Source organism: Sciurus carolinensis, chromosome 3, assembly GCF_902686445.1.
Source record: "Sciurus carolinensis chromosome 3, mSciCar1.2, whole genome shotgun sequence".
NCBI lineage: Eukaryota > Metazoa > Chordata > Mammalia > Rodentia > Sciuridae > Sciurus > Sciurus carolinensis.
Window position 1 is genome coordinate 69,140,746 of NC_062215.1, and position 26,943 is coordinate 69,167,688.

Here is a 26,943-nt window from a genome sequence, read left to right on the forward strand (position 1 = left end):
AGGAAGCTTGATGTCAGTCAATTTGCCATAGCTCATCCATGAGTGGCAGAACCAGGAAGAATTTCAAATGATGCCAGTCTCTGAATTCTTGTGTTAACTAAGCCACACTACATTGCAGAAGATCAGGTATTTAGTATCATCGGACTTTCCATGCTGCATTTCTCTCCCCAGAGAGGAATTGGGTTAAGATAAGGGCCTTTACTTGCACAGTCTAGGGTTTTGAATACCAATAACAACAGGATTGTCCCCCAAATTTTCCCTTTTTTATTTAACTATAATTTATATACAGGAAAGTGAACAAATCTATAGTGTTCAGTTGGATAATTTGTACTTAAATAAACGTACCCACAGTCAGATCAATATGTAATGGTGGTTCACTTTATGCTTTGAATATAGCCCTTGCTGCTCTACCACTGTAGCTTATTTTTTAAATGGACATGTTTCTCTTCCTCTCTCCCTGCTTCTCTGTAATCTCCCCCTCTCCCTAATCTCAGGGGAAACAGAATTGCCTTTCTTCCCCACCTAGGCAGAATTTTCTGTTCTTGAGCGCGCGCGCACACACACACACACACACACACACACACACACAAGAAAGAAGTAAATCAGACTTTGGGGATGGCACCAGAAGATCTCAGAAATGGTTATCTCCCAAATTAACAAGTGAATTACAACTCCCCAAAGGGATCATGTGAAATGTAGCATTTGAATCACCTCTTTAAAAAGCCCCCTGTTCCCCGCTGATGGGCAGAATCACAACCTCTGTGACTGGAATGAATCCCTTGTGTTTCTCCTTTGCTAGCAAAGCAATAAACCTCCTTTTCCTTTTTCTCAAAATCGCGTCTTCGTTATTGGATTGGCATTAGGGACAAGGACTGAGCTTTCTGTTACAAATACATAGAACATTTCCTGCACCCAGGAGTAGGGTTGCCAAGAGGCTGCCTCAAGCCCCCATCCTGAGAGACACTACAGGGGGTTCAAAACATATTAAAAGTTTAGCAATAAGGATAACTAACATTCCTCCACTCCATTGCCCTTTTTTTAGATGAACTTTTAATTTTGGAATAATTTTAGACTTATAGAAAGGTTATGATAGTATACTCTCCACACAGTTTTTCCTAATGTTATGGTCTTACATAATCATGGTACAAAACTGTTTTGTCACAACTATTAACTCGGGTTGGGGTGGTGTGGCCAGTGATGGAGCACTTGCCTAGCACGTGTGCTGGGTTTGATTCTCAGCACCACATAAAAATAAATATACAAAATAAATGTGGTGTGTCCATCTTCCATGAAAAAAAAATACTTAAACTATTAACTAAGCTGAAAATTTTATTTGCAATTCACAGTTTTTTCACAAATGTACTTTTATCTGTTCCAGGATACCATCCAGACCATCACATTGACAGTTTTTCAGTGATTTCTGGCTTCTTTTTCTTTCTTTTTTTTTTTAATTAAAATATTTTTTATTTTTACAGACACATTTTGATTCATTGTACACAAATGGGGTACAACTTTTCATTTCTATGGTTGTACACAATGTAGATGCACACATTCAGGTAATCATACATATATATAGGGTAATACCTTTTGTTTCATTCTACTGTTTTTCCATTCCCACCCCCTCCCACCCCTTTTTCTTCTACACCATCCAAAGTTCCTTCATTCTCACCCCCCCCCCCCACTCCCCATAGTTATATATTGTCATGCACTTATCAGAGAAAACAATCGGCCTTTGGTTTTTTGGGCTTGGCCTATTTCACTTAGCATGATATTTTTCAACTTCATCCATTTATCAGTAAATGCCACAATTTTACTCTTCTTTATGGCTGAGTAATATTCCATTGTGTATATATACCACAGTTTCTTTATCCATTCATCAATTGAAGGGCATCTAGGTTGGTTCCACAATCTAGCTATTGTGAGTTGAGCTGCTATGAACATTGATGTGGCTGCATCATTGTAGTATACTGATTTTAAGTCCTTTGGGTATAAACCAAGGAGTGGGATAGCTGGGTCAAATGGTGGATCCATTCCAAGTTTTCTGAGGAATCTCCACACTGCTTTCCAGGGCGGCTACAGTGGCTTCTTTTTTCTTTCTTTCTTTCTTTCTTTTTTTTTTTTTTGAGGGGGCTCCTTGTAGGGATTGAACCCAGAGGAGCTTTACCACTGACATGTCTTCCCAATGCTTTTATTTTAAGACAGGGTCTCCCTAAGTTGCTAAGGGTCTCTTAAAGTGCCCCAAGCTAGCCTCCAACTTGCAGTTCTGCCTCAACCCCAGGCATGTATCACATCTGACTCTTTTCTTGTTTTTGATAACCTTTATGGTTATAAGGACTGGTGAGGTATTTTATGAAATATCTGGGATCAATACACCCCTCTGGGTGGGGTATTAATAATTAAAATTCCATTGTAGGGAAGTTCACCTGTTCTCCAGTTTTTTCTTTAACCACTTATTTATATCACGTCTATTTCATACTCTAGGTTATTATTTAATCCTATGTAACCTATTGCTAAAATTCTTCTGGGTTTGGCCGTTGGGCCTTCTTTTACGTTGATCGACGTGTTCTTTATCATGCCCTCATTATTTCTTTTTCTTTCTTTTTTTCTTTAAGCACTTCCTTATTTCTGGCCTACATAAAGTTCCAGGTTCAGCTTCCGTGTGCCCGGGTTCCAGCAGTCGTCCATTTCTCTAAGGAGCACTGGCCCTTTTCGTTCGAGTGGTATTTATCAGCCAAGGTGGTGAGCTCCCGCCCGCCCCCAGCCGTAACCTCGGGAGGTGGACGGTTCTAGCCCGGGCCCACCCCTCTCCTTTCGCAGGCTGACCACCCGGACTCGCCGACGCCCCGCTTCCGGCGTGGCTTCGCGCCTGCGCACCCGCCTGCGCACCCGCCAGGGTCGTGACGGGACGCCGGAGGTGCGGCAGTCGGAGCCCAGGAATCCAGCGGTGCCCTTGCGCTCTCCGCCGGTCCTCGCCCGCCGCCCGAGCGTTCGCAGGTGACTGTGCCGGTTCGGTAGGGGCGACCCGAGCCCCCCACCCCCAATCCGGCCCGCGGGGCTTCCCCCTTCCCGCGCCCCCCTGAACCTTGTCTCGATCGCCCCGCGCCTCCCGGGCTCTCCCCGTCCCTCTGAAGGGACCCCCGCCGCCTCTCCATTACTGTGCATTCGCTCTTCCCCGGCGGCCCCCCTCAGAACCTCCCCAGAGCCGCCCGAGCCCCCCGCTCCTCTGAGGGGACACCCCCCTCTGTCCTCTCCTCCACTCCCCTTCCCAGCGCCCCTCTTCCTATCCTCTGCAGCCGCCCAGCCCCGCGCTCTTCCAAGAGGACCCTCCTGACTCCTCTAACCACTTTTCCTCCTCCTGTTCAGGAGTTCCTCCATCCTAGTGTCCCTTAGAGCCATCCAGCCCCGCGCCCCTCCGAAGGAATTCCCCTCCCCCTCAGGGCCGTCCGATGCGTCGCCTTTTTCGGAGTCAGTCCTGCAGAGACACCCAGCAGGGCCCGACCACCTGAGGCCACCGCCCTGCCCTTCCCGGCCGTGTGTGCGCCCTGCACACGTCCAGCCCTGCAGGGGCCTGCTATTGCTCTTCTTGCAGCTTCCTCTGCGGATCCTGCGCCTCGGGTCTTCCTCTGCCTTGCCTCCGCATGGAGGGGAGCTTGCGGCCTTGTCGGTTCTCCCGCCTAGTGGTCGGTGGTCGCCTCCTTTTAGGAGTCTGGAATAGCACTGGGGCTTTGCACGCGCGGGTGGGGCCCGCCGCTGCTTCATTTTCCTTGCTCTTAGACTTGCACTGTTTTAAGTTTTAGGTGCTTAGTGTATATTATATCTTTTGTTTATTTTTACATTTGATTCTGTTACCCAATTCGATTGAGAACTGTGGACTACAGGGATTTTTATTTTGCGTCGGAATAGGTGGGTTTTTTCCTTAATCCCATACGTAGTGCATTCACGTAGAAGAAGCTTCATAAATGAGCGATTAATAAATTCATAGTGTTTCAGCGTGGGTCGAGGAAAGGAATGGGTTGTGGATTATTGAAACATCTAAAGAACATGGCTAATTCAAAATGTTACCGATTTCTGGCTCCAGAAAATCATTGACTTTTTTGGTGCCTACCATTAGACTATGAAAGGGAGGAGCCTCTGCCTGCAGGAAGAGAGAGGAATATTCCATGGCCTCCTGTGGCCTTAGAGGGAACTAGTGCTCCTGGAAGTGGCTTGTCTGAAGTCACTCCGGGAGTTAGGGCCCAGGCTGGAACTGTTACCTGTTTATTTACTTATTTCCCTTGATATCGGTTGAACAAATCAATGACTTAAGCATGCACGCACAAATACATTTGTAGATTTACCTTTGCAGTGGGTGGATATGCTTAAGGGCCTGCATGTGTATGGAATACTGCTGCCACTGGTTCAAATGTGGAGCTCAGGAGTGTTTCTAGGGCCCTGAAGTTCCTAACCCTTGGCTGGACTGCTGGTTAACATAGGACAGGTGTCTTGGGAAGAAACACTCTGGTCTGGGAGGTGCCTGCCTGGGCTTCCCTTGTTTCTGGTGTTTATCTTGTGCTTCAGGGATTTCTTGTCTCTTCCCCTTCATAGTGATCTCTGTGAGGTCAGGAATCAGATTTATGCTGTAGGATCTTCCTGTCAGATAACATTGTGTCTGGTGTAATGTAGTCGGTAAGTTGCTTTTTGAGATGAACTGCAGAAAACAACTCAGAACTTGAGGTAGGTTCTTTACTAGCATTATATTTTAAGGATATTAGCACAGTTTGTAAGTTTCCTGATCATCTCAGAGACTGTGAATTTCTGAAATATTTCAGCAGTGGTATAGAAAGGTTGGATACCATCTTTTTTTTTTTTTTTTTGGATACTGGGAATTGAACCCAAGGGGTGCTGTTTTCTTTTTTTAAATTTTGAGGCAGGGTCTTGCTGCATTGCCTGGGCTGACCTGGAATTTAGGATCCTCCTGCCTGTTCGAAAGTAGCTTAGATTAAAGTTGCACATCGCCACTCTAGGTCAGATACTACTCTTGGAGTAATAGTGTTTCTTAACTTATTCAGAAAGTTTTGCTGTGCTTCTAAACTTGCCTTAATATTTGGTTTCTTTTCTCCTTTTTTCTTTCTTCTGTCTTGCTGGATATTAAAGAATTACTTTATTAACAGCAGTAACTACTAAAAAACAGCAAAGAGCAAACTTAAAAATGTGACAGGGAACTAGCTAACCCATTTATCATCATTTCGTTGTATATTTGCTTCCAAAGTTGATTTTGGGAACATAAAATTGGACTTTCTTGCCTTTTTGCCTTCTTGGCTTGTCTGCTCGCTGATTGTGCTTATATTAGGCTTACTATTAAGAAGTGGTCCCCAACTGGAAATGACCAACACCACATATGAAATTACCTCTATGTGGTGGGTCCCTCAACTCTCCTATTCCCTCTGTGGTTTTGAAGTATTCCTCCGACTTCTCTTTGACTCTTCATTACTGTCCTTGAACATAGAAGAATTTCCCTCCTTTTCATTAAGGAAGCATCTTTTATACCTTAAGTGAGAAAACAAACTAGAGGAACTGAGGTTACTGTAAGTCAGTTGTAGACATCGAATGCCAGTTCTTGGAACGAATTAGTAGTGTAATTTTAATAGTTTTTTTTTTTTTAAATACAGTTCTTATGTTTGAAGTGTGTACTACAAGCCTCTTTGGACATATCTTGTTTAATTTTCACAATAATCCTGTGAGGTAACTAATGTGTCTTTTTATTCAGGAATGAAAACTGAGGCCTAGAGAAGTTTAGTACTGCCCAAAGTCATGCTGCTGAATAAAGGCAAAGTAGCTTCAGACCCAGAATTGTCACAATCCAAAGGCAGTATTTTCTTCCCACCTGTTAAGTTGGTCCTTTTGCACTCAGTGCTTTTTAAAATGATTTGAATTCAAATTTAAAATAATACAAATTGCTGAATATGGTTTATGTTAAGCTTTAAGTTTTATTGGTGTGAAAGCAGTGTGGCTAGCTAGGTTTCCTAATGTTTTATCCTCTAGAGACTAGCAGCAGAACTTAGCAGATGAGTTTTAGTTTATGCATTAGGTTTTGTTCCAGGATATAAATAGTGCAATGCTAAAATAAGTTGTGGAGTGCTGTGGAATTCAGCATGCCAAGTCAAAGAAACAAATATTTCTGTTTCTTCAGAGACTTAATTCAATCATGTATTGTGGGAGGTTTTTTGTTTTGTTTTTTTGCTTCTAGGGTGTGTTCAAATTTTGACCCTCATCGGTATTTTAACTTAACTTTGCTTTTTAAGCCATTTGAGAAACATTCCTCACTTGCTAACCACATACCCTGCTAATGAGCTGCACAACCCTCAATGTAATCTTTTGATTTTACACTGTCACCCTATGGGGGTGTGAGGAGTCATTGGGAGCAAAGACCTCTACTCAGACTGAAAATGTTATCACACTGGTTTGAGGAGGTCTCCAGGAGCAGAGGAGACCTCTATTTGGACCTTCCATTTTTTTTTTTTAAGTGGTGCTGGGGATGGAACCCAGGGCTTCATGCATGCAAGGTATACACTACCACCGAACTACACTCCCAGCCCCCTTCAGGTTCTTTACTGTGTCATAGAAAAGTATTTAAAGATGCATCAGGTGTGAATAGCAGAGCAAGAGATTTATAATAAAGGTAAAGTGTATGTAGGATGGGAGTATGGGCAATCTCAGACACAGTGAGTCTCCTCCTCTTGGTCTAGGATTTTAACATTTACAGAGGGACAGTAAGGGGCTGAACTAGAGGTGGAGTCAGGGTGAGTTTACTGAATTCCACACCAGTTTCGCTTGCTTGCCTTGCCTTGGAATCATGCTACTTCCTACATTGCATATCTCATTAGCATCTTAAATCTCCACCCAAATGCTTTTCTCCTCTGTTATCATGAGGCTCATTATGGTCATTTCTTGGTTATAAAGGACTTTAATGTGCATGCTCCCTAAAGTTGTGGTTCCACCAGATGCCTTGTGCTTATCTTGCGGTTTGTTGCTTTTCATCAGCCATTTGGCAAGGCAAGGACGGTACCACAAGGGCACAGCTAGGTTGTTCATCAGTTGTTTGCATTCCAGTAGTTTATGGTAGTTTCTCTTTTGAGATTCCATGTTCTCTTTGTATCCATAAATTCCTGTTTCACTAGGATATAAGAGTTTTGCTCCCTTATAAAACACTTTTTAGTGTACTCCATCAATCAGAAACTCTTAGTAAAGTCATTTCTATTTGTCTCCCTGGAGTACTCTTCAGTCTGTACTGGTTATTTCATTACCAATTTTTGGCCCCAAAGGTAGGGTTCTTTTTCCCTCTCAGAGTTGTGCAACCAATAACAAGACTGAGCACCAATTGAACAGTGAAGGAGGAGAGTGGGAAATAAACTTGCAAATCAACTTCTTACTCCTTGGGGATTGGGATCTTTAAATTAGGAGGAGGGAGAGACTGATAAAGTGGAGGAATATTCATGTATTTAATTAAAATGAAGTAAGAGGTTTTCTGGTGGTTCCTCTAGCAACCATCTTTGATCCAGACAGTTTTGGTTTACCTACCTGAAGAGGAACTTCTGGGCTTCAGTCATCCAGCCCTCAAAGATTGGGATGGAGTAAAAATTAAGCTTGGTCACCTAAGCAGTATAAGATTAGGGTAGGGTAACACTTTTTCCAGACCTGCCATATAACTGTCTTTCTGGGAATTTTCTTTGTCTTACCCCGTATGAAGTGGACCTCCTAGTTTCTCTTGGTTTGTTCTCTTATGGAACATACTTTTTGTTATGTTTTGGAAACAGGATACAGGGTACCTGGGAGGCAACTCTTAAGACTTCTAGCACTTGCGTAAATGTCTTTAAATTTGACCCAGTATGGAATTCTGGCTTAGAAGTCATTTTCTCTCTTGCCCCATTGTCTTCCAGCTTTTTGCATTGTCCATAAAGGTGCTCTGCACTTTTTAATGTGACTCTTTTTCTTTGAGAAGTTTTTAGATTTGTATTTTTTGTCCCTAGCATTCTGAAATTTCACAGCAATCTACTGAGGCTTTTTTAAAGTTTTTCCTGCTTGACTGCTTATGGTACTTTTGAATCTTGAACTGTATTGTCTGGTTCTATCTGGTATTTCTTCTCTGCTCTTTTCTTGGTGATTTATCTCTGAAACTTTCCTATAAATCCTTGCTCATGCTAAGCACATGACTCTATTGCTGAGCTATGTTCTTAACCCTAAGCAGAGTATTTTGTATTTCAAGCTCATCCTCTATTCTGTACTCCACCTCATCTCTTCGGCTTTTTTTCTTCCTTTATTTCAGAGAAAGATTCCTCTATTGAATTTATTTTTTTATTTGTGTTTTAACTGTGCTGGGGATTGAGCCTAGGGCCTTTCATGCATCTGTGTGCTACCATTGAGTACATCCCCAACTCTATTGAACTCTTAGTTCTGGTTATCTTTTTGTTGGTGGGGGTACTGGGGATTGAACTCAGGGATGCTGAATCACTGAGCCACATCCCCAACCTATTTTGTATTTTATTTAGAGACAGGATCTCACTGAGCAGATTAGTGCTTCGCTTTTGCTGAGACTGGCTTTGAACTTGCATTCCTCCTGCTTCAGCCTCCTGAGCCACTGGGATTACAGGCTTTCGCCACCATGCCTGACTGTGCTTATCATTTTTAACTGAGAACTTTGAATGTTTCTATTTTAGAACCTTCTGTTTTGTTTTTTGGATGCAACATAATTTCTTTTATGATAATTGTTTGTGTGTAGTTTAAGTTTGCTTTTGGTTCCTGCATTGTCTCTGATTTTTGTGAGATTGTCCTCTCCCCTTTTTAATCTTTATCTTTTATGGTCTAGACTTTCCTCACATGTTTTACAATGCTTGCTCTCTCTACCTATTTAAGAGAGATTTACTAAAAAAAAACCAAAAAACAAAAAAAAAAACCGTTTGAAGGTCTCGTTTGCTTATAATTTATCATCTGGTGTGCTTCCCTGTTAGGGTATTAGTAGAGACTGACTTTTTTTCTTTTTTTTTGATTGACGAGCTCCCACATGAATCAGAAGTCATTCCTCTCGGGCTGTGCCCTGGCTTAGAGTTAGCATCTAGTAAGTAAGTAAAAGAAGAGGGCTGAAAGTTTAAAACCTACATATCCTATATTCTTCTTCTAAAAGTGGCATCTCTTGGCCACTAAGAGCTCTGCTGGGGGCATCCTCAGGATCAGGGAAGGCCTCTACCTGGATGGGTAGAAGACATCAGTGACTCTTAAATCATTCAGTAAATTCTCGCACTATCTCTTATACTTCCATTTTCTGAATCTTTCCAGTGTTCTGTGACAGGAGTTGAGGTGTGTTTTTGCTTCTGTTAATATATGATAAAGCAGAGAAGGCCAAATTTAAGTTAATTACCAGTTGTCCAGTTGCTTTGGAACTTTCAAAATGTCGTTAATCATCTCATCTCTTTTTGTCTTTACTGCCATTCCCTCGTTCTGTTTTTTTGGATTGAGGCCTTGTTTTTACCTTAACTTTTTATTTTAGTAGCATTTCAGGAAGGACTAGAATGAATTGATGTCTCTTTTTCCTTTTTATGGTACTAGGAATTGAACCCAGGACCACTTGCATCCACTTGACTACATCTCTAGACCTTTTTCTATTTTATTTTGAGACAGTCTTGCTAAATTGCTCAGGCTGGCCTTAACTTGTGCTCCTCCTGCTTCAGCCTCCTGAGTAGCTTGGATTACAGGCATCTGTCACCATACCCTGCTGTAGCTGCTTATTTAAGGACTTGTCCTTGATGCATCTTATTTGTCCTGCTTGATGTGGAGGGTCTGGCTTGTGTCACATGTTGCTTATGGGTTGGAAACTAGAGGCCAGGATAAGTTGCTGCCGATAGTGGAAACTGATGAGACAAGTAGTGCTTCTGTGGTGGTGATACTGGTGCGGAGGCCAACACAGTAGATGTAGACAAAGGATATGCATCTCTTTAGTTAGGATAAAGTGCTTACTCCTACACTCAGATGGCTGCCACTTTGCTGTCCCTGTCAGATGTTATGTGCCCCAGCTTCAGTGCCCCAAGGAGATCTGTGCCTAACAACACTTTCTGATCTGGGTAAAGATTCCATAAGGAGGCTTAGAAAGCTCCCATGATTGTGGGACTATTAGATTCTTTTGACTTCCTTGGACTTTTCTGGGGATTGGCCAATAAGTGCAAGTACAAGTAACTATACTCAATACATTCCTTTAGAACTTCTTTGGAGGTTCTAGGAGGGGAGTGCAGCTACTTGTATACACTTGACTGAAGAAGGGTCTTCCTGTAGCAGGGAAAATCATCCAAGCACACAGCTTTGGGAGGAACACACATGTAGCAGTGTGGGAGAAAGGGGACACCTACCTAACTAACCATATCAGCTGAATCAAACCCTGGTGATCAGTGGGATGAGTGATGTCACAGCCAGATTGCCCTCACCCCTCAGTATATAACTTAGTTTATGAATCCATGGTAAATTTTTCCAGGGCCATTTATTCTCAGCAGGTGAAGTTTAGGTTGGTTTCAAGCTTGTGACTAGATCTTCTCTGCTACCTAAGTTTTAGTATACTTGAACCCTTACCTTAGAAGTTTTCTTTTTTTTTTTTGTCTTGAAAAGAAAATTCTGATCTTAGATAATAAAAGCTGCACATATCCCTCACTATTAGCACAATAACTGTTGGAATTATCCAATGAGGGGATATTATACAAAATAAAAATATTTCAGTTTTTTAAAAAAAAAATCTAATCCCTGGGCCCTCAACTGGGTGAACTCAAACTTACATTGGAAGATATATCTTTTTTTCCCTACCACATTTTATAGCAATGTATCTTATAAATTCTTCTTTATTTTTAAGTACCAGGAATTAAGTCCAGGGGTGCTTACTCACTGAGTCACATCCCCGACCCTTTTTATATTTTATTTAGAGGCGGTCTGGCTAAGTTGCCGAGACTGGTTTTGAACTTGGAATCCTCCTGCCTTAGTTTCCCGAGTTACTGGGATTATAGGTGTGTGCCACACTGTCCCACCTTATTTTAATCTTTTTCTACTCAGGATGCCATTCATCCTCTGTTGGTTCTAAGAACAGTAATTATTTGAATTTGACATGCCTAATTTGGCCACTAGCTGCCCTTAATTTACCTAGTTTCTTTATCCTTTATAAAGGCATTTCTGAAAGCAATTTTTTTTTTGATGCCAGGGATTGAGCCCAGGGATACTTAACCACTGAGTCACATCTCCAGCCTCCCTCCACTTTTGTTTTTATTTAAAATTTTTTTTTTTTTTTTTTTTTTTTTTTTTTTCCTGGTGCTGGGGATCTAACCCAGGGCCTTGTGCATGCAAGGCAAGCACTCTACCAAATGAGCTATCTCCCCAGCCCTACTTTTTAAATTTTGAGACAACATTTTGCTAAGTTGCCGAGACTGGCCTTAAACTTGGCAGTCATCCTGCCTCAGCCTCCCAAGTTGCTGGGATTGTGGGCATATGTGAAAGTAATTTTTTTTTTTTTTTTTTTTAAAGAGACAAGGTTACACTGTGTTGCTCAGGCTGCCTTGAACTCCTGGGCTCAAGCCATCCTCTTCAGCTTCTCAAATAGCTGAGATTGTAGGAGCATGCCACTATAGCTAGTGCATCTGTTTTTCAACAATGAAACATCATAGGTACATCTTGAGTTATCCTGACTCTAGAGTAATCAGCTCATTTTCAAGGATCACTGACTCCTTTTAGACGAAACTAGTGTTAGAGATAAAAATCTAGGCACTGGGGGATACATGAGATTGTTTTGTATAATGACTAAAGGTAGACAGGATGATACCAGATAAGAAGCTACTTGAGTTAACAGTTACTCTTTCAAAAAGTAATAAGTTTCTTTTGCAATTCTAGACTCTTCCTTGTAACAATCCCAGTTTCCCTTTTTCTAATAGTTTTGAACTATTTTATAGAGGCATACTGAAGATACGTTTACAATGTCCTTTAGATGTAAATATTTCTATTTCTCTCCTTTTTGAATCTTTTTAAAAATAACTTATTTATTTTTATGTGGTGTACAGGATTGAACCACCTGCCTCGCACATGCTAGGCAAGCATTCTACCACTAAACCACAATCCCAGCCCATCGTTTTTGAATCTTGATTCAAGTGCACTGGAATTTGATTCTAGAGTCAGCTGTTTAGTTTCTCCTTGTTGAAATCTTTTGAACCCTAACTACATGAAAAGAAACCTGTCCCTCACACCAAGAAAACAGGCACAGTATGTGGAAATTCAGATGTTGACTCATATAAATAGTGGAGATAGTAGGAAATCTTTAGATCCTTAAGACTTTACCTAAAGCTGTCTTTTAACACTTACTTTCAAGGTAAATTTCTTTGGGTAGGTACTGGAATTGAACCCAGAAGCACTTACCACCCTTTTATATATTTTATTTAGAGACAGGGTCTTACTGAGTTGTTAAGGGCCTCAATAAGTTGCTGAGGCTGACTTTGAATTTGTGATCCTCCTGCCTCAGTCTCTTGAGCTGCTGGAATTACAGGCATGTGCCACCGGACCCAGCTAGGTAATTTTTCTTTTTCAGGTGACATAATGGTGATAGGAAGTTGTAATATCCATGATTTAGCATACGTGCATAATCCTTTTCACTTTTGTGTTCTGAGGTAATAATATCACTGAGGAGATATACTGTTTACAGTATTCCATCCTTTTAAGTTTATGTTTTGCCTGTTTCTTCCACTAGAGGGTGAGCTACATGAATGCAGGCGCTTTGACTTGGTCATTGTTGTATCCTTAGTGTCCTGTACAAGGCTGAACACTCATTAGTTACTCTGTAAGTATTTCTTGGGGCCAAGGGTACAGATTAAAGGTGGATCATTTGCCTGCCATGCATGATTCACTCCCCAGGACCAAAAAAATTAATAAAAGAAAATATTTGTTGAATGAAAATGTAATAGCATTATTTCTCTGCCTCAAATCTTAATGGAAGAATGATTGTTTTAGACTCCTAGAAGTCCCAAATTCAACCCAGCTTAAAGGAGAGACCTATAATTTTGCTTATTAGAAAGCCCTGGATTAGGGTGTTTTTCAGGGTTAGTTAATTTGGTGGCTCAGCATTGTGAGTTCTTTCTCAAGGGTCAATTATCTGTGGGCTGGCCCATCCTGGTCAGAAGGTAGCTGCCAGCAGCAGTGAGCAGCTTGTCTGTTCACATCCTCTGGGGGAAAGTGGGAGGCTATCTTTCTGGATTCAGTTTATCTGTTCAAGAACCTAAGTGAGAAAAAGTATGGGGAAGATGAAAATCTTTCTTTCATGATAGGGCAGACAACATGAATTAGATGAATTGGCAAAAGTTGAAAGGAGAGCTAGAACCTTCAGAATAAAGAACTTTTAAAATACTGGAGTATAGGATGACTAAGACTTGTGGAAGTCTTTTCCTAAAGATTTGGAGAAAGGTGAGAATTCAGCCATGCTTAGCCATGGGAGTTGTACGAAGGAAACTCATTTTGCATTTTTGTGCTTCACACTCCAGCTTTTACTGCAAGATGCTAACCTTCCGAGCCTTCTTAGTATCTCTAAAGAAATTAAAGTTGAAAACAAAATGTTCTGTGCATGATCTGAACTGCCAAATAGTATCTGTTGACTTCGAAAAAATAAAATAAAGATAATACGGGCATACTGTTGAAAATAAGTTTGAATACAGAAAAAGGTGTAATGGGGCTGGTCACCCTCTGTCTGTCACAGCATTGCCTCATTTCTCCCGTGGAGACTTCGATTCTCTATAGGTTCCATGAGTCCTTTCAGAACATAGTGGTGCAGGTGAGAGGTGTGTGTGCTTGTTACATACGTTCTACCTCATTTCTTCATTCCTTTTTGCTGCCTGATGTTCTGCCTTGGGTGGGTGTGGCCCCTGCTAAGCAGTCCTGTGCTGTGGACTGTGCTCGATGTGTCTAGTATTTTGTGGTATAAGTGAATAAGTGATGTTACTGTGAATATATATAAATATTAGTGAATCTCTACACATACTATCAACAAGGCAACTTGCCATTAATAGATTTTTGGGTCAAAGTAAATTAACTTTTTTTTTTTTTGATGCTGGGGATTGAACCCAGGGGTGCTTTACCACTGAGCTACATCCTCAGCCCTTTTTGTTTTTTATTTTGAGACAGGATCTTGCTTGTTGCTTGGATCCTTGCTAAATTGCCGAGGCTGATCTTGAACTTATGATCCTCCTGCCTCAGCTTCCCAAGGTGCTGGGATTATAGGTGTGTGCCACTGTGCCTGGAAAAAGTATATGAGCTTTTAAATTGTGGCAGATTCTATCAAATTCCCCTCTAGAAGGGAGTTCATTCTTTGTCATCATGCTTGTTTTTTCTTCTGGCTGATGTCATGGAATTTTTTTGTGCCCATCTGATGATAGGTAAAATTGTTAACTACATTTTGAATTTTGTCTTTGAATTGAGAGAGAAATTGAGTATATTCTTAGGACCTTATTCTTGCATTTTTTTTTTCCTTTTTGTAAACTCTCAAGTGATTGCCTTTTCTTTACAATATATATGAGCTTCGTAGGTGAAGGAAGTAAACTCATGGCTGCCATTTGGTTGTAATATTTTTCCCAAATTTGGTATAAATCTTTTTGAGGTCTAGGAGATTTTTTTATTTTTATAGAGTTAAATTATCAAACTTTTTCATGATAACTCCTAATTTTCTGTTCTAGTGTGGCACATCTGACTAGGCCCTGCCAACCTGTCTGGACATGCCAGCTGTAAAGCTGAAACAGCTAGACCCTAGGACCCCAGGAAATGTTATGGGAAGTCCTAAGACCGTATCAGAATTGAATCCTAGTGCCCCTTGGGCTGCTTCATGACTGTTAGACTCAGCAGGGTGGGTGGTGAGACTGAAGCCTAGAATGGGAGGAGAGGTAGGGCAGGTGTGAACCCACTTGAGGGGTATTCGGTAAATGCCAGGTACTCAGTGGGGTCCATTGTCTTTGGGCTCTTCCTCAATTGACATCAAAAGGGTTTAGGATTGAGACTTGAAACAGATAAACCATTCTATTTTGGGGCATAATTTTGAACTTCCCTATTTCTTCTCTTGTAGGTGAAGAGATGGCATTTGTGAAGAGTGGATGGTTGCTGCGACAGAGTGAGTATAGGGCACGTGACTACCTTAGGACACGTGTCTATTTCCATTTGCTGAAACAGATAGCTTTTAAAAGTAAATCATAAAGTCTTTTTTTTTTTTTTTTGATACTGGGAATTGAACTCAGTGGCACTTAACCACTGAGCCACATCCCCAGCCCTATTTTTTTTTTTTTTTTTTTTTTTTTTTAACTTAGAGACAGGATCTCAGTGAGTTGCTTAGCACCTTGCTTTTGCTGAAGCTGGCTTTGAACTCTTGATACTCCTGCCTCAGCCTCCCAAGCCACTGGGATTATAGGCATGCTCCACTGTGCCTGCCTAAATCATAAAGTCTTATGTTGTTTTCCTCAGTTTCTCCTTTGGAATTTTCAAAACTCTATAAAACAGCTTTTTGTACACATGGAATTCTTCCCCCCATCCCTCCCTTTTAGTACTGGGCCTTATACATGCATGCTAAGCAGCCACTCTACCACTGAGCTGTATCCCCAGCCCCTGGAACTCCTCCTTACTTGTTGAATTGATAGGAACCAGGAAATGATAGCAATCCTTACTGTTTTCTCTTTCTTTAGTAGCCTACTTTACTGTTAATGGTTGACCTGAGACTGTTTGAATCTGACTACACCTAGCTGTTGTACGGTAGCATGGAGGTGATCACCTTCAGTTTGGGAAATGCCTGTCTTAGCTGGTGATTGAGCAGTGACTCAGATTCTGAAATACAGGAGGCTTTGTAATTATGTGGAAGACTTGACCTGAGGTCACAGGTTTATCCAAAGCCACACTTATTTTTTTTCATTATTATCTTCGAAGGAACTCTAGAAAAGAAAGTGGGATTGAGATCCAGTTTCCTAGACTTGTCTCTGTCGATCTCTGTTTCATAAGTAACTCACCTTTGAAGCTGCCACTTCAAGTGAGATTCATCCTGTTGTAAAAAAACCACCTATGTTTATTAAAGAAATAATAGACTATTTTGTTGTCCTAGAAAGAGCAGAATTAAGGAAAAAGTGACTATCACATTATTTACAATTCTAGCAAAAAACTCAATTGTGGTACATGTGGTTTATGGTTCTGAGATATGAGTTTATATTTGAAGGATGCCTTTAGAACTTGCTAGTAATGAGTCTAGCAGTGAAGAATTAACTGCATGCCTTAGATGGTTTATATAACAATTTACTATTATCTGTGAAGCTTATTTGTGTTCCTGTTATAAATTTTTTTCATATACTCATTTAATTCTCACAATAGCTCTGTGAGGTATGTATCGTTATTTCCTTTAAAATTAAGATTTAGTGAGATTAGGTAATTCAAATATAAACTATCAGAGGTAGACTTACATTCAAGCTCAAGACTATCTGATTTCATCATTAACACTCTTTCTACCCAGAGATAGTCCTTCATTTTGTTTGCCCATGATTAGTTCTGTATTTGCCTATCTGGACCTGAACCACATGTCCTCTCAAGGTCTATGACAGTCTGGTAGTCTTAGCATAGAGTTGTTGCAATGTTGGCTTTACACAGAAATACTAATGTAGTGGAGCCTAGCCCCAATCTTTGTGAAGTTTGCTTGTTTTGGGTTTTGTGGTCCCAGTCTTCCCATGGTCAAGGACATGGGGGCCTTGTTTAGACCTTGAGGACATCTCCTCCTTTGCTGGTTCTTTGGATGTCTTCTGTTTTTCTCCTTAGGCCCTACCACATTCTTGTTTGAGGGCAACCTTTTTCCATTACAACTCAATGTAAATGGTGTAGACACAGTGAAAAATAACCCTTTTAACAATTTTGGTTCCTCATCAGTGCCTACCATGGTGATGTGTATACACAAAATAGATGTCCAGACATTTCCAGTATCCTGGCCCATGGCTATTACAGACATGTATATTCAAAAGACTTTTTCTATATGGCCATCTCCAAACATGTGATTGATTTTCCTTTGCCGAAAGTAGAAGTATCAATCTCAATAACAAAATTAAGTGAGACATATTATGTTCACTTGGGTTACAGAGCAGCAGAGATATAGTGTGGTTACATGTAGGCCAAGTAGTCCCCCAGACTCCTTTTCCTGTCCTTGCTGCGTAAGACCCAGTACTTGACCTTTGACGGGCAGCCTGATCTGGGAGTCTGCAGTCAGGTCTTTGATTGCAGGTGAAATATGTGAGCAGAACTCCCTAACCTGATGATTTCTTCTGTTTTCATGGCTCAGTCTGGTAGATTCTGCATATTCAGGCACTGCCAATCACAGAGTGCTGGGTGCCTCTACTGAACTGTGTTGGCAAGTGCTGCGACTGCTCTTCCAGTGAGGAGGGTGCCTGATGCAGGTGTAGTGGAAAGGCTGGATATCATGTTTGACACCAGTAGCAGGCAGGGGAGCGTAAACAGAGGTACATGGAACAAGAGTTGTGCACACTGGCCAAGAGCAGGCTAAGATATGCAGGAATAAAATTACAGTGCACAACATATGAATGTGAGAAAGATTCAGGGATGACTTGTAGTGGAAATCAGCTGTGGAGTCCACTCTAGGGTTTCCTTTCTGGTAGATGAGGAAATTATAGCTTTATAAAATTAGTTGCCTCGTCCAAGTTACAAATGAAATTATGAATCCTCTTAAACTGACAGAAATGTAAGGTAGTAGGATGTGCCAGGGTAGAAGGTATTCCTCTTGAAGTGCTCATTTATCCAGTGTCTCAGTCCTCTGTGTCTGCATCTATGTGGACTTCCTGTAAGGAGAATATTAGAAAAGAGTATATGTGAAAGCTCTTGAGGAAAAAGAAAAGAAACATGTTTTTCCAAAAAAGGAAGTGCTGTTTTCATTGCATATAGACTTTCCAGCCCAGCACTTTCAGATCATTTTTGCAAATTTAGATAGTGTTACAAATTTTAGGAAGTCAAAAATTATTTAAAGTTTAGTTTAATTTTTCTTGGGAAGTTAGATATTAGATATGTTTCATTAACTCAAGCAAACTTTTTTTTCCCTTAAATTTTTTGGACCTGTCCTTTGATTGGGCAGCCTGCTGAGTGTCTATAGTATATGCTTCCTGCAGTGCTGTCACAGCAGGGGTGAATCAGGCCGTGGTGTCTGCTTCTACTTCCATTTTGATGAACTGCTTCAGGGAGTTCTGGGCAAGTGGGTTAGAAGACCACAGGAGTTTCCTTTGTTTCTGTTGTTAGAGGACAAAATCTTTTATTTGCTCTGCCGGAAGCCAACCTTTCCCATTTCTTTTTTTAGGTACTATTTTGAAGCGTTGGAAGAAGAATTGGTTTGATCTGTGGTCAGATGGTCACCTGATCTATTATGATGACCAGACCCGGCAGAGTATTGAGGATAAGGTCCATATGCCAGTGGACTGCATCAATATCCGCACAGGGCATGAGTGTCGGGGTAAGCCAACCCTTAGCCAGCTTCTGTCATCTGCCCTTCCTCATTCTTGATGGGAGCTGGATCTTTTTCCTTACCTGATGATCTCTTTTTATTAACAGACTAAAGAAGCTCTACCTGGGAGGGGCAGCCACAGCAGGGGTTGGGGTGGGACCCAGACCCTTAGATCATGACCTGTAAAATTACAACAGGTAGATTTTCTCATCTGCATTACCTGCATGCCTTCATCTGGTGGAGAAGGAATGAGAGTGCTGGGAACTCCCAGAAGGATGGGGCCACCCTTAGACTATATTGACTTAGAAATTAGCATCCTTTTGATGGTGACTCCATTGAGTGTCCTAAAATCTGTGATGTCATGGTTTCCTGCAATTATCCTCTATATTTGCTTTACAGGATAGGTTTTGTGAATGTCATCTTGGCTGCTGGTCTTGCCAGTCTGGTGTTTCTTTTCTGCTTTCTTGGTCAGGCCACAGGTTATTTCTTAGACTTTCTTAGACTTGGTTTTTTTTGTTATCTTAGCCGTTAAAAAATAACCATGTAAATATTCCTCATTCTGTTTATTTTTCGTAGATATTCAGCCTCCAGATGGGAAGCCAAAAGACTGTCTGCTGCAGATTGTTTGCCGAGATGGGAAAATTATCAGTCTTTGTGCAGAAAGCACAGATGATTGTTTGTGAGTTTTGATTTCTTGTGTTTAATTAAAAAATTTTTTTTAAAATCTTAATTTCCAGTGTTCGAAAAGGGAAAATAATGGGAGTGGAATTTTCCTTCAGGCAGTAGAATAAGGGACTCAGCACATGCATGACAGAAATGTAACAGGGCTTTTCCTGATTCTTATTTTTTCCCCTCCAGGACTGCCCATGCAGGATCACATTCTGGTGAAAATGGCAGAAAGTAATAGCAATCACTTTGTGATTGTGTTTTTGTTATTAGATTCACACTGAGTAGTGGGCTTAGGTGAATGGTTTCTTCAATTTAGTTCTTTTTATGTAAATGTGTCTTTAATAAACACAGACCTAAGTATTGTGTAGCTCCTTTTGCTCCCATCTGCTATCTCTAAAGAAGGGATGAGGAACTAAACTGTAATAGAAAAGCCCAACCTCAATAGTCCTCTGCCTGTTAACATTACCCTTGATGTTGGATCAGAACCTTGACAACACTAACTGAATGAAATTTAGGGGGAAGAATGGATAATTTCTGTCCTCTTTGTACCCTACAGTGGGCTAACTCTAGACATGAAAATTCATTAGCAGAGATTATTTAATTACTTGTACATACGTGACATTATCATAAAAGCCTGCAGACCATTTTGTCAGTGCCTGTCTCTGTATTTACATCCATGTTCATCCTCAATTTAAATGTTAACTGTATGCTGAATAGGGTTTATTTTATTTATTTTATTTTTTATATTTTTATTTTTATTTAAAATTTTTTTTTAGTTGTAGGACGACACAATACCTTTATTTTATTTAATTTTGTGTGATGAGGATAGAACCCAGGGCCTCACACGTGCTAGGCAAGCGCTTCACCATTGATCCACAACTGCACCCCTGGAGTTATTTTAAATCCTCAGTGTAGCTTCTTTTTTATGGTCCTCTGATTTATATCAGTGAGTCTTTTTTTTTTCCTGGTGCTGGGGTTGAACCTAGGGCTTTGTGCAAGATAGGCAGGCACCCTATCACAGAGCTACATCTCCAGCCCCTATATCAGTGAGTCTTTTTTTTTTTTTTTTCCCCCAAGCATATAAAGCAGATATTATTTAAAGGTAATAACACAGACTTCTCCTGGGAGGGAGAAGGGAGCCATGACTAATATTCTGGTATCCCCTCAGTAAGTATTAAATAATATTCTGAGAGAGATAAGGCTTTCTTGAAGACTGATGGAGAAATGATCATGTCAGGCTAATTTGCTGCTTTTATAAATGATAATTCTACTATTACACTTAATAATGTAAGCACATTAAACACTTACTTTGTACTAGGCATGGAGCTAACTGCTTTACAGATGTTGTTTAATCCTGCCCATATCTTATGAAGTGAGTATTGTTCTGGCATAAGAAGTTGAGGCATAGAGAAATTAAGTAACTTCTGAACTAGTTGTTATATGTTCCTTTAATAAATTAACCTAAGTTTAGTGGCTTTGAACAATCTACATGTATCATTACATATCTGGAAGAAAGATGTTTGACACCAAGTTTAGTCACAAAGTGTCGGCAGGACCTTGTTCTGCTGAATGCTTTAGGAAGAATCTGTTTCCTTGCCTTTTCCAGCTTCTAGAGGCCTCCTGCAGTCCTTCACTCTTGACTCCTTTCTCACTCCTCAGAGCTAGCAGCCATGTGTCAGTCTTCTCACACTATCATCTCTCTGACCCTGCAGATAGGAAAAGTTATATGCTTCTAAGAACTTGAGTTTGGTTTGGGCCTACCTTGATATTCCAAGATAATCTACCCATCTCAAGGTGTTTAACCTTAATTACAGATGCAGGGTACCTTTTGCCATGTAAGGTATCATATTCACAAGTTTGGAAGTGGACATTTTTGGAGACCATCATTCTGTTATCACATATCCCAAGACTTTAGAGCTAGAGACTGGACTCAGGATTTGATTCCCAAGCCCTTTGGTCCTTATAACTACTCTGCTCTATTGTGGGCTGAAATGTCACATATGTAAAATGTTTCTTTAAGTAATAGTGGAAAAAATATCAAACTAGAATTTTAGATTATTTAGTGAAACATGGGAGGTTTTCTTGTAGATGTGGTAAAAATATGAAACACTACCCTTGTTTCACCTGGAAGAAGGGGTAGATCAGTTCTAAACCTAGATGGGAAATATATATATACGTGTCTTATTTTAGGGGCACAAATTATGATATAAATGAAGGATAATGCTTTTTAAATTAGGGTAATAAAAAAAACCCAGAAAACATTCTTTATTAAAAAAAAAAAAACAACAAGAAAACTTGATAAATCATGACAGGAAATCACCTGGTGACTAATTAGACTGGCAGGGTTGATCTAAATAAATGTGAGTTGGCTAAATTCCCCTTAAAAATAGTAAAATCTGAGACTGGGCAGAAAACACAAAGTCCAGCTATTTATTCTGTTAGTAAAAAATAAGAAATGATGACACAGAAAGGTTTAAAAAAGCAGAATAGGAGACTTAGTTTGGTAGGACTGCTTAAACCAAGTATCACAGACTAGGTTACTAAAACAACAGAATTCTTTTATAGTTCTGGAACCTGGAAGTCAGATCAGTTTCTCAGCAGAGCCATGCTTCCTAAGACTCTAGATGGAATCAGTTTTAGTTAGCTTTTTTGCTGCTATGACTAAAAGACTTGAGCAGAACAATTGTAGAGGAGGAAAAGTTTTATTTGGGGACTCACAGTTTCAGAGGTCTCAGTCCTTGGAGACAGCTGGCTCCATTTATTGGGGCCCAAGGTAAGACAGAACATCATGGTGGAAATGTGTGGCTGAGGAAAGTGGCTCATGTAATGATCAGGAAGCAGATAAAGAGACTCCAGTCTCTAGTCATCAGATACAAAATATGTACCCCAAAGGCATGCCCCCAATGCCCCACCCCTCTAGCCACACCCTACCCACCTTTAGTTTCCACTCACAGAATTAATTCACTGACTAAATTAGGGCTCTCATAGCCCAATCATTTTTCCTCTAAACCTTCTTGAATTGTCTAACACATGAGCTTTTGGGGGACACCTCACATCCAAAACCATAACAAAATTCTTTCTTGCCTCTTTCTAGTTTCTGGTGGTTGCCAACAATTCTTGATGTTCTTTGACTTGCATCTTCAGTCTCTACCTCTGTTCTCACATGTGCGTTTTTCTATTGTATCTGTGTTCTGATTTCCTCGTTGGATTAGGGACCAACCTTAAAGTATGATCTCATTTTCATTTGATTTCATCTGCAAAGACCCTATTTCCAAACAAGTTCATGTTCATAGGTCGTGGGGATTTGAACTTCAGTTTGGACACAGTTCAATCCATAATAGACACTCTGAGTAAAGATGATAAAATGAATCTATAAATCATCTTCCCCAACTACCTAGTGAAATGAAGGGGATAACCTTTTACCAGCAACAACAAAATAAAGAAGTTAAACTTCAAGCATAAATTGCTAACAAAGAGGAAAACAGACAGTTTTCCTGTGTATCACTGTTCTTAACCCTACCTCAAATCCCAGAAGCAATAAAAAAGAATAATTAGTTAAATACTGCAAATTTTTTGTAATGCTCTGGAGTCTGGAGGGATGTTGATTAAGAGAATAAGGTGCATTTTGGAAAAGCCTTGAAAAACCCTTTGAGTAGATGTCCTTGGGACCACAGCAGAGACTGGAAGGTTTGCCAGTTTCATGCCAGGTCACTGAAGGCATTGAAGCTCACCTGAGTTGGATGATTCTCTGAATGGTGATGTGAGCCCAAGAATGAGACATTCAGAGAAATATGCTCAGAAGAGTATACAACCCATATATCTCAGAAAAGATATATTCGGTCACAGGAGAACTTTCTTCCTCTTCTGCCTCTTCCTTCTATTCCCAAGAAAAGTGATTCCGTGGGTAACACCTGTCACCAAACTGTTGCTAGTGTGGAGAAGGGTGGAATTCCCAGTTGGTACTAGATCAGGTAAGATGGTATAAAGGAGAAATAACTCATACCATATCAGAACAAATAAAAGTTTTAGGAATCACTTTCCAAGTTAAACGTGAATAGTGTGCAGAGTAATTCTTGGCAAATACATCATAAAGGAAAAATGAGGAAAGAAAAATGCAGGTCTCAGAAAAAGTAAGACAAAAGGAAAATAAAATCACGGACTAGGACATAGTTTCCAAAAGTGCTGTCCTGGCTTTCATATTTAAAATCATAGCCTTGCACCCCTTTGTACCTAAAGACATACATACTGTCTCATCATCTATCAACTATTTATCTGTGTCGTTCTTTGCCTCTTTTCAGTAAATGTATGCTTTGTGAGAGTAAGGATTTATGTTTATTTTGTTCTTTTCAGTCTGTAGCCTAGAAGGTTGCCACTATTATATATTAAGTATTAGGTATATTAAGTATACACTATTATGTATATTAAGTGTCCACTATTATGTATTATATATTAAGGTTGCTTTTATGGTGGGGAGGTGGCAGGATATCATAACTTTGCCTAGTATACAGCCCATCTGAAAATGAATCACAGCATAGAGGAAATCTCAGTGAAAGCAGAGAAAAAGATTCAAGGATTTGGAGAAAAGACCAAAGCTGTGTTAGATTAAAGGAGTTCAGAAAGATTATTAATATCCAGAAAGTACTGAACCCCAAAAGAGGTAATTAGAAATTCACTTGCAAGAAAAATATTCTGAAATAATAGAGCTGAATTTGCAGACTAAAGACCACATTAGACTGTTCTATCTAAAACAACATTCATATAAAATATGAGTAATCCAGTATGATATCCTTTAGCAATGTGAATGACATCTGTATACTGCATATCAAATCCAGTGGGAAATTTCACAACTTAATTATATTTGTTAGAAAACCAGAACATTTGAAAATAAATGAGCTGAAATTTTAACTCAAGGAGATGGTAAGATTAGAATAAAGTGAGGAATTAGTAGAGATAAGAGAAGAAGGATGGAGTCAGTATGAAAAGAGAATGATGAAGGAGGGAGAGATGAGCACCTGAGATTTCAGATTCAAATATCTAATTTTGTGACTATATAGGGGAAGAGTGGTATGTGAATATTGTTATAAACTTTATGTGGGACCATTTGGCAGTACCCATTGAAATAAATATTTATATCCTTTGATCTAAGCAGTTCTTCTCTGGGATTGTCCTATATGAGTGGTTTGTATAAGGTTAATAAGAATATTAATAAGAGCATTGTTTTTAATGACAAAAAATTGCTTACAGTCTATATTTACTCATTGTGTAACCTTTCACAAAATGAATAGATCTGTGTATGACATGAACTGACATGGATCAAATATTAAATAGACATTTTAAATGTCATATACCTACTGTAGATGTATTTGTAAAAAAGTACCATTTGTGTGTGTGTGTGTGTGTGTGTGTGTGTGTGTGTGTGTGTATTCCTAGTGTATGTCTTAAGTGAATTGATTGGGTCTTGGTGTAATACCTGAAGACCTATTCTTTAAGCCTTTTCAGGAATTCTAATCCTAACCTGGATTTGAGAATCATTGAAACGTTGCATCACCTCACATGAAATACCCTTTTTCTTTTCCACAGGGCCTGGAAATTTGCGCTGCAAGATTCAAGAACAAACACAGTAAGTTACTGAAGGCAATTGACATAATTTTTTTTATATCATATGTCTTGTGTAACAAATTGGAAAATAGGTTGGGAAAGGAAATTGGGGAAGATAGGATTTTCTTGCTCATCCAGCCATGAATGAACAGAGCAGGGAAGGATGCTTTTTGCTGATAATGATTGTGCTGGGTTGTGCCAAATGTTTGGGCAGGAGGAACTGTCTTCACATAGGCGTGCAAGTTCCAGTGTTATTTTCTAGAAATGTTTGTATTTTTTAAACTTTGCAATATCTCGAATTCTGTTGTGGAAAAGGCTCAAAAAGAACAATGTGATTTTTTTATGTATAGAATCTTAGCTTTGTGAAACCAAAGCATTTTGGGGACTTAAAATTGTCTGTAGCCCTGTTTCTGATCTTAGGAGGTCACAGAGGTAGTGAGCCCATTTGTAGAGCTAAGTAATGCCTCTTTTGTGTCTGTCAGGGAGTTAAGGAAACATGACCTCTCTGGCCCATGTTTTCATTCTTCAGATGTTATTTTATTTTTCTCTTTCTCTGTGTAAAAAGAAAAGAAAAAGAATTTGGGCATGAAGGAAAAGAAAGTAAAGACTTAATAGCTAAGTGTCATTGTTTTTTCAAGACAGTTCTTTCTCCCAAGGTTACTCTGCCATTCCAATTACATTTTTTATTTTCCATGAAAGTCCTCTTTTTGGGTGACTTTTAGTATGAACCATATAGTTAGTGGCAAGATCTGAAGGTGATTCTTTGTATAGAATTTTTGAGATATGTGTGCTTTTGCATATGCATTCTGGGGATTAAACCCAGGGCCTTAAGCATGCTAGGCACCCACTCTTCCAAGTGAGCTACACCCCAGCCCTGTGTGGGTCTTTTTAAAGAGTTAACATTTTTTTCTTTTCCATTGGGGAGTAAAGAAGAATTTTTGTGTTAATGCAAAGACAGAATGTAGGATATGTCTCTGACTGCTGCATTTCAGACTGTGAACAGAAGGATTGTCAAATGGTGAGGTATCTTTTAAAAGGTGTTGGATAACAATGGTACCTCTGGGATCTTCCTGTATAGTGAGAGGTCTGTTCCTACTAGGAGTCAAACAGGGATCACCTTGCTCCTGAACTGAGATGACATCTTAATGGATGTTTGTATCTATTGGATCAGCAGAAGTTTTTCTACTTTCCAGATAGCTGCAACTTTTTGTCCTGTAGTTTTTTATTTGCTAAATAAATGACACAGTCTCATCCTGTGTCCTTTCTCACACAGGCTTATGTTGGCTCAGCAGTCCTTTCTGAGGAGACAGTCGTGGCTGCTTCGCCCCCTCCATATGCAGCCTATGCTGCACCAACTCCTGAGGTAGGAAATAACTCTTGAGGTGGGAGACTCAGCAGGTCTCCTCCTGAGCAGGAGACCATTCATATGCCAGAAACTTGGGATTGAACCCAGAGGTGCTTAACCTTTGAGGGACATCCCCAGTTCTTTTTATTTTTTATTTTGAGATAGGCTCTCGCTGTCTAACTTGCTAAGTTGCTTAGGGCCTCGCTTAATTGCCAAGGCTGGCTTTGAACATGCAGTCCTCCTGCTTCAGCCTCCAAAACATCTGGGATTACAGGTGTGTGTCATTGCACCTGGCTTGGGTATATCATTTTTTGTTGTGTGAATTATACCTGCTTTTTTTCTTAAACTTTATATTTTAAAATACTTGCAGATTCACAAGAAATTGTAAAGATAGTATAGATTCTTATGTAATTTTCAACCATATTTTCTAGATGTTATGTATTAAATAACATTGAAATCAGGAATTTGAAATTGGTACATTATTTATGTCCAATCCTTTGTTATTTTTACATGTAAGTAGATTTATGTGTAACTACCATCTCAATCAAGACAGAAAATTCTTCACGGTATACTTCTGGGGTGACATCCTTTTATAGTCACACCTTCCCCTCTTCCCTGACCCCTCTCAACCACTGGTTTATTCTCTATCTCTAGGATTTTGTCATTTCAACAATATTATATAAATGAAATCATACAGCATATAATCTTTTGAGTTTGATGTTCTTCATTCAACCTAGTGCCCTTGATCAAGATCCATCCATGTTTATGTATTATTCGTCTGTTCCATTGTATTGCTGTGTAGTATTCCATGGTGTGGATTGTTCACATTTTATATCGT

The 26,943-nt window shown here is 39.9% G+C and overlaps 1 protein-coding gene across 2 annotated transcripts in view; it reads left to right on the forward strand.

Moving 5' to 3' along the window:
• Positions 1-2,839: 2,839 nt before the first annotated feature.
• The window catches only part of Plekhb2 (pleckstrin homology domain containing B2), a 40,139-nt gene continuing 16,035 nt past the window's right edge, over positions 2,840-26,943 (forward strand). The window contains exons 1-6 of one of the 2 annotated variants that reach the window (XM_047545422.1): positions 2,840-2,994; positions 15,092-15,136; positions 18,350-18,502; positions 19,070-19,172; positions 24,743-24,782; positions 26,034-26,123. In XM_047545422.1, the coding sequence (XP_047401378.1) occupies positions 15,100-15,136; positions 18,350-18,502; positions 19,070-19,172; positions 24,743-24,782; positions 26,034-26,123 (423 nt within the window). In that variant the 5' untranslated portion in view covers positions 2,840-2,994; positions 15,092-15,099. Of the gene's footprint in view, positions 2,995-15,091; positions 15,137-18,349; positions 18,503-19,069; positions 19,173-24,742; positions 24,783-26,033; positions 26,124-26,943 lie in introns of those variants that run through there. The other variant, XM_047545424.1, reaches the window with a different exon arrangement.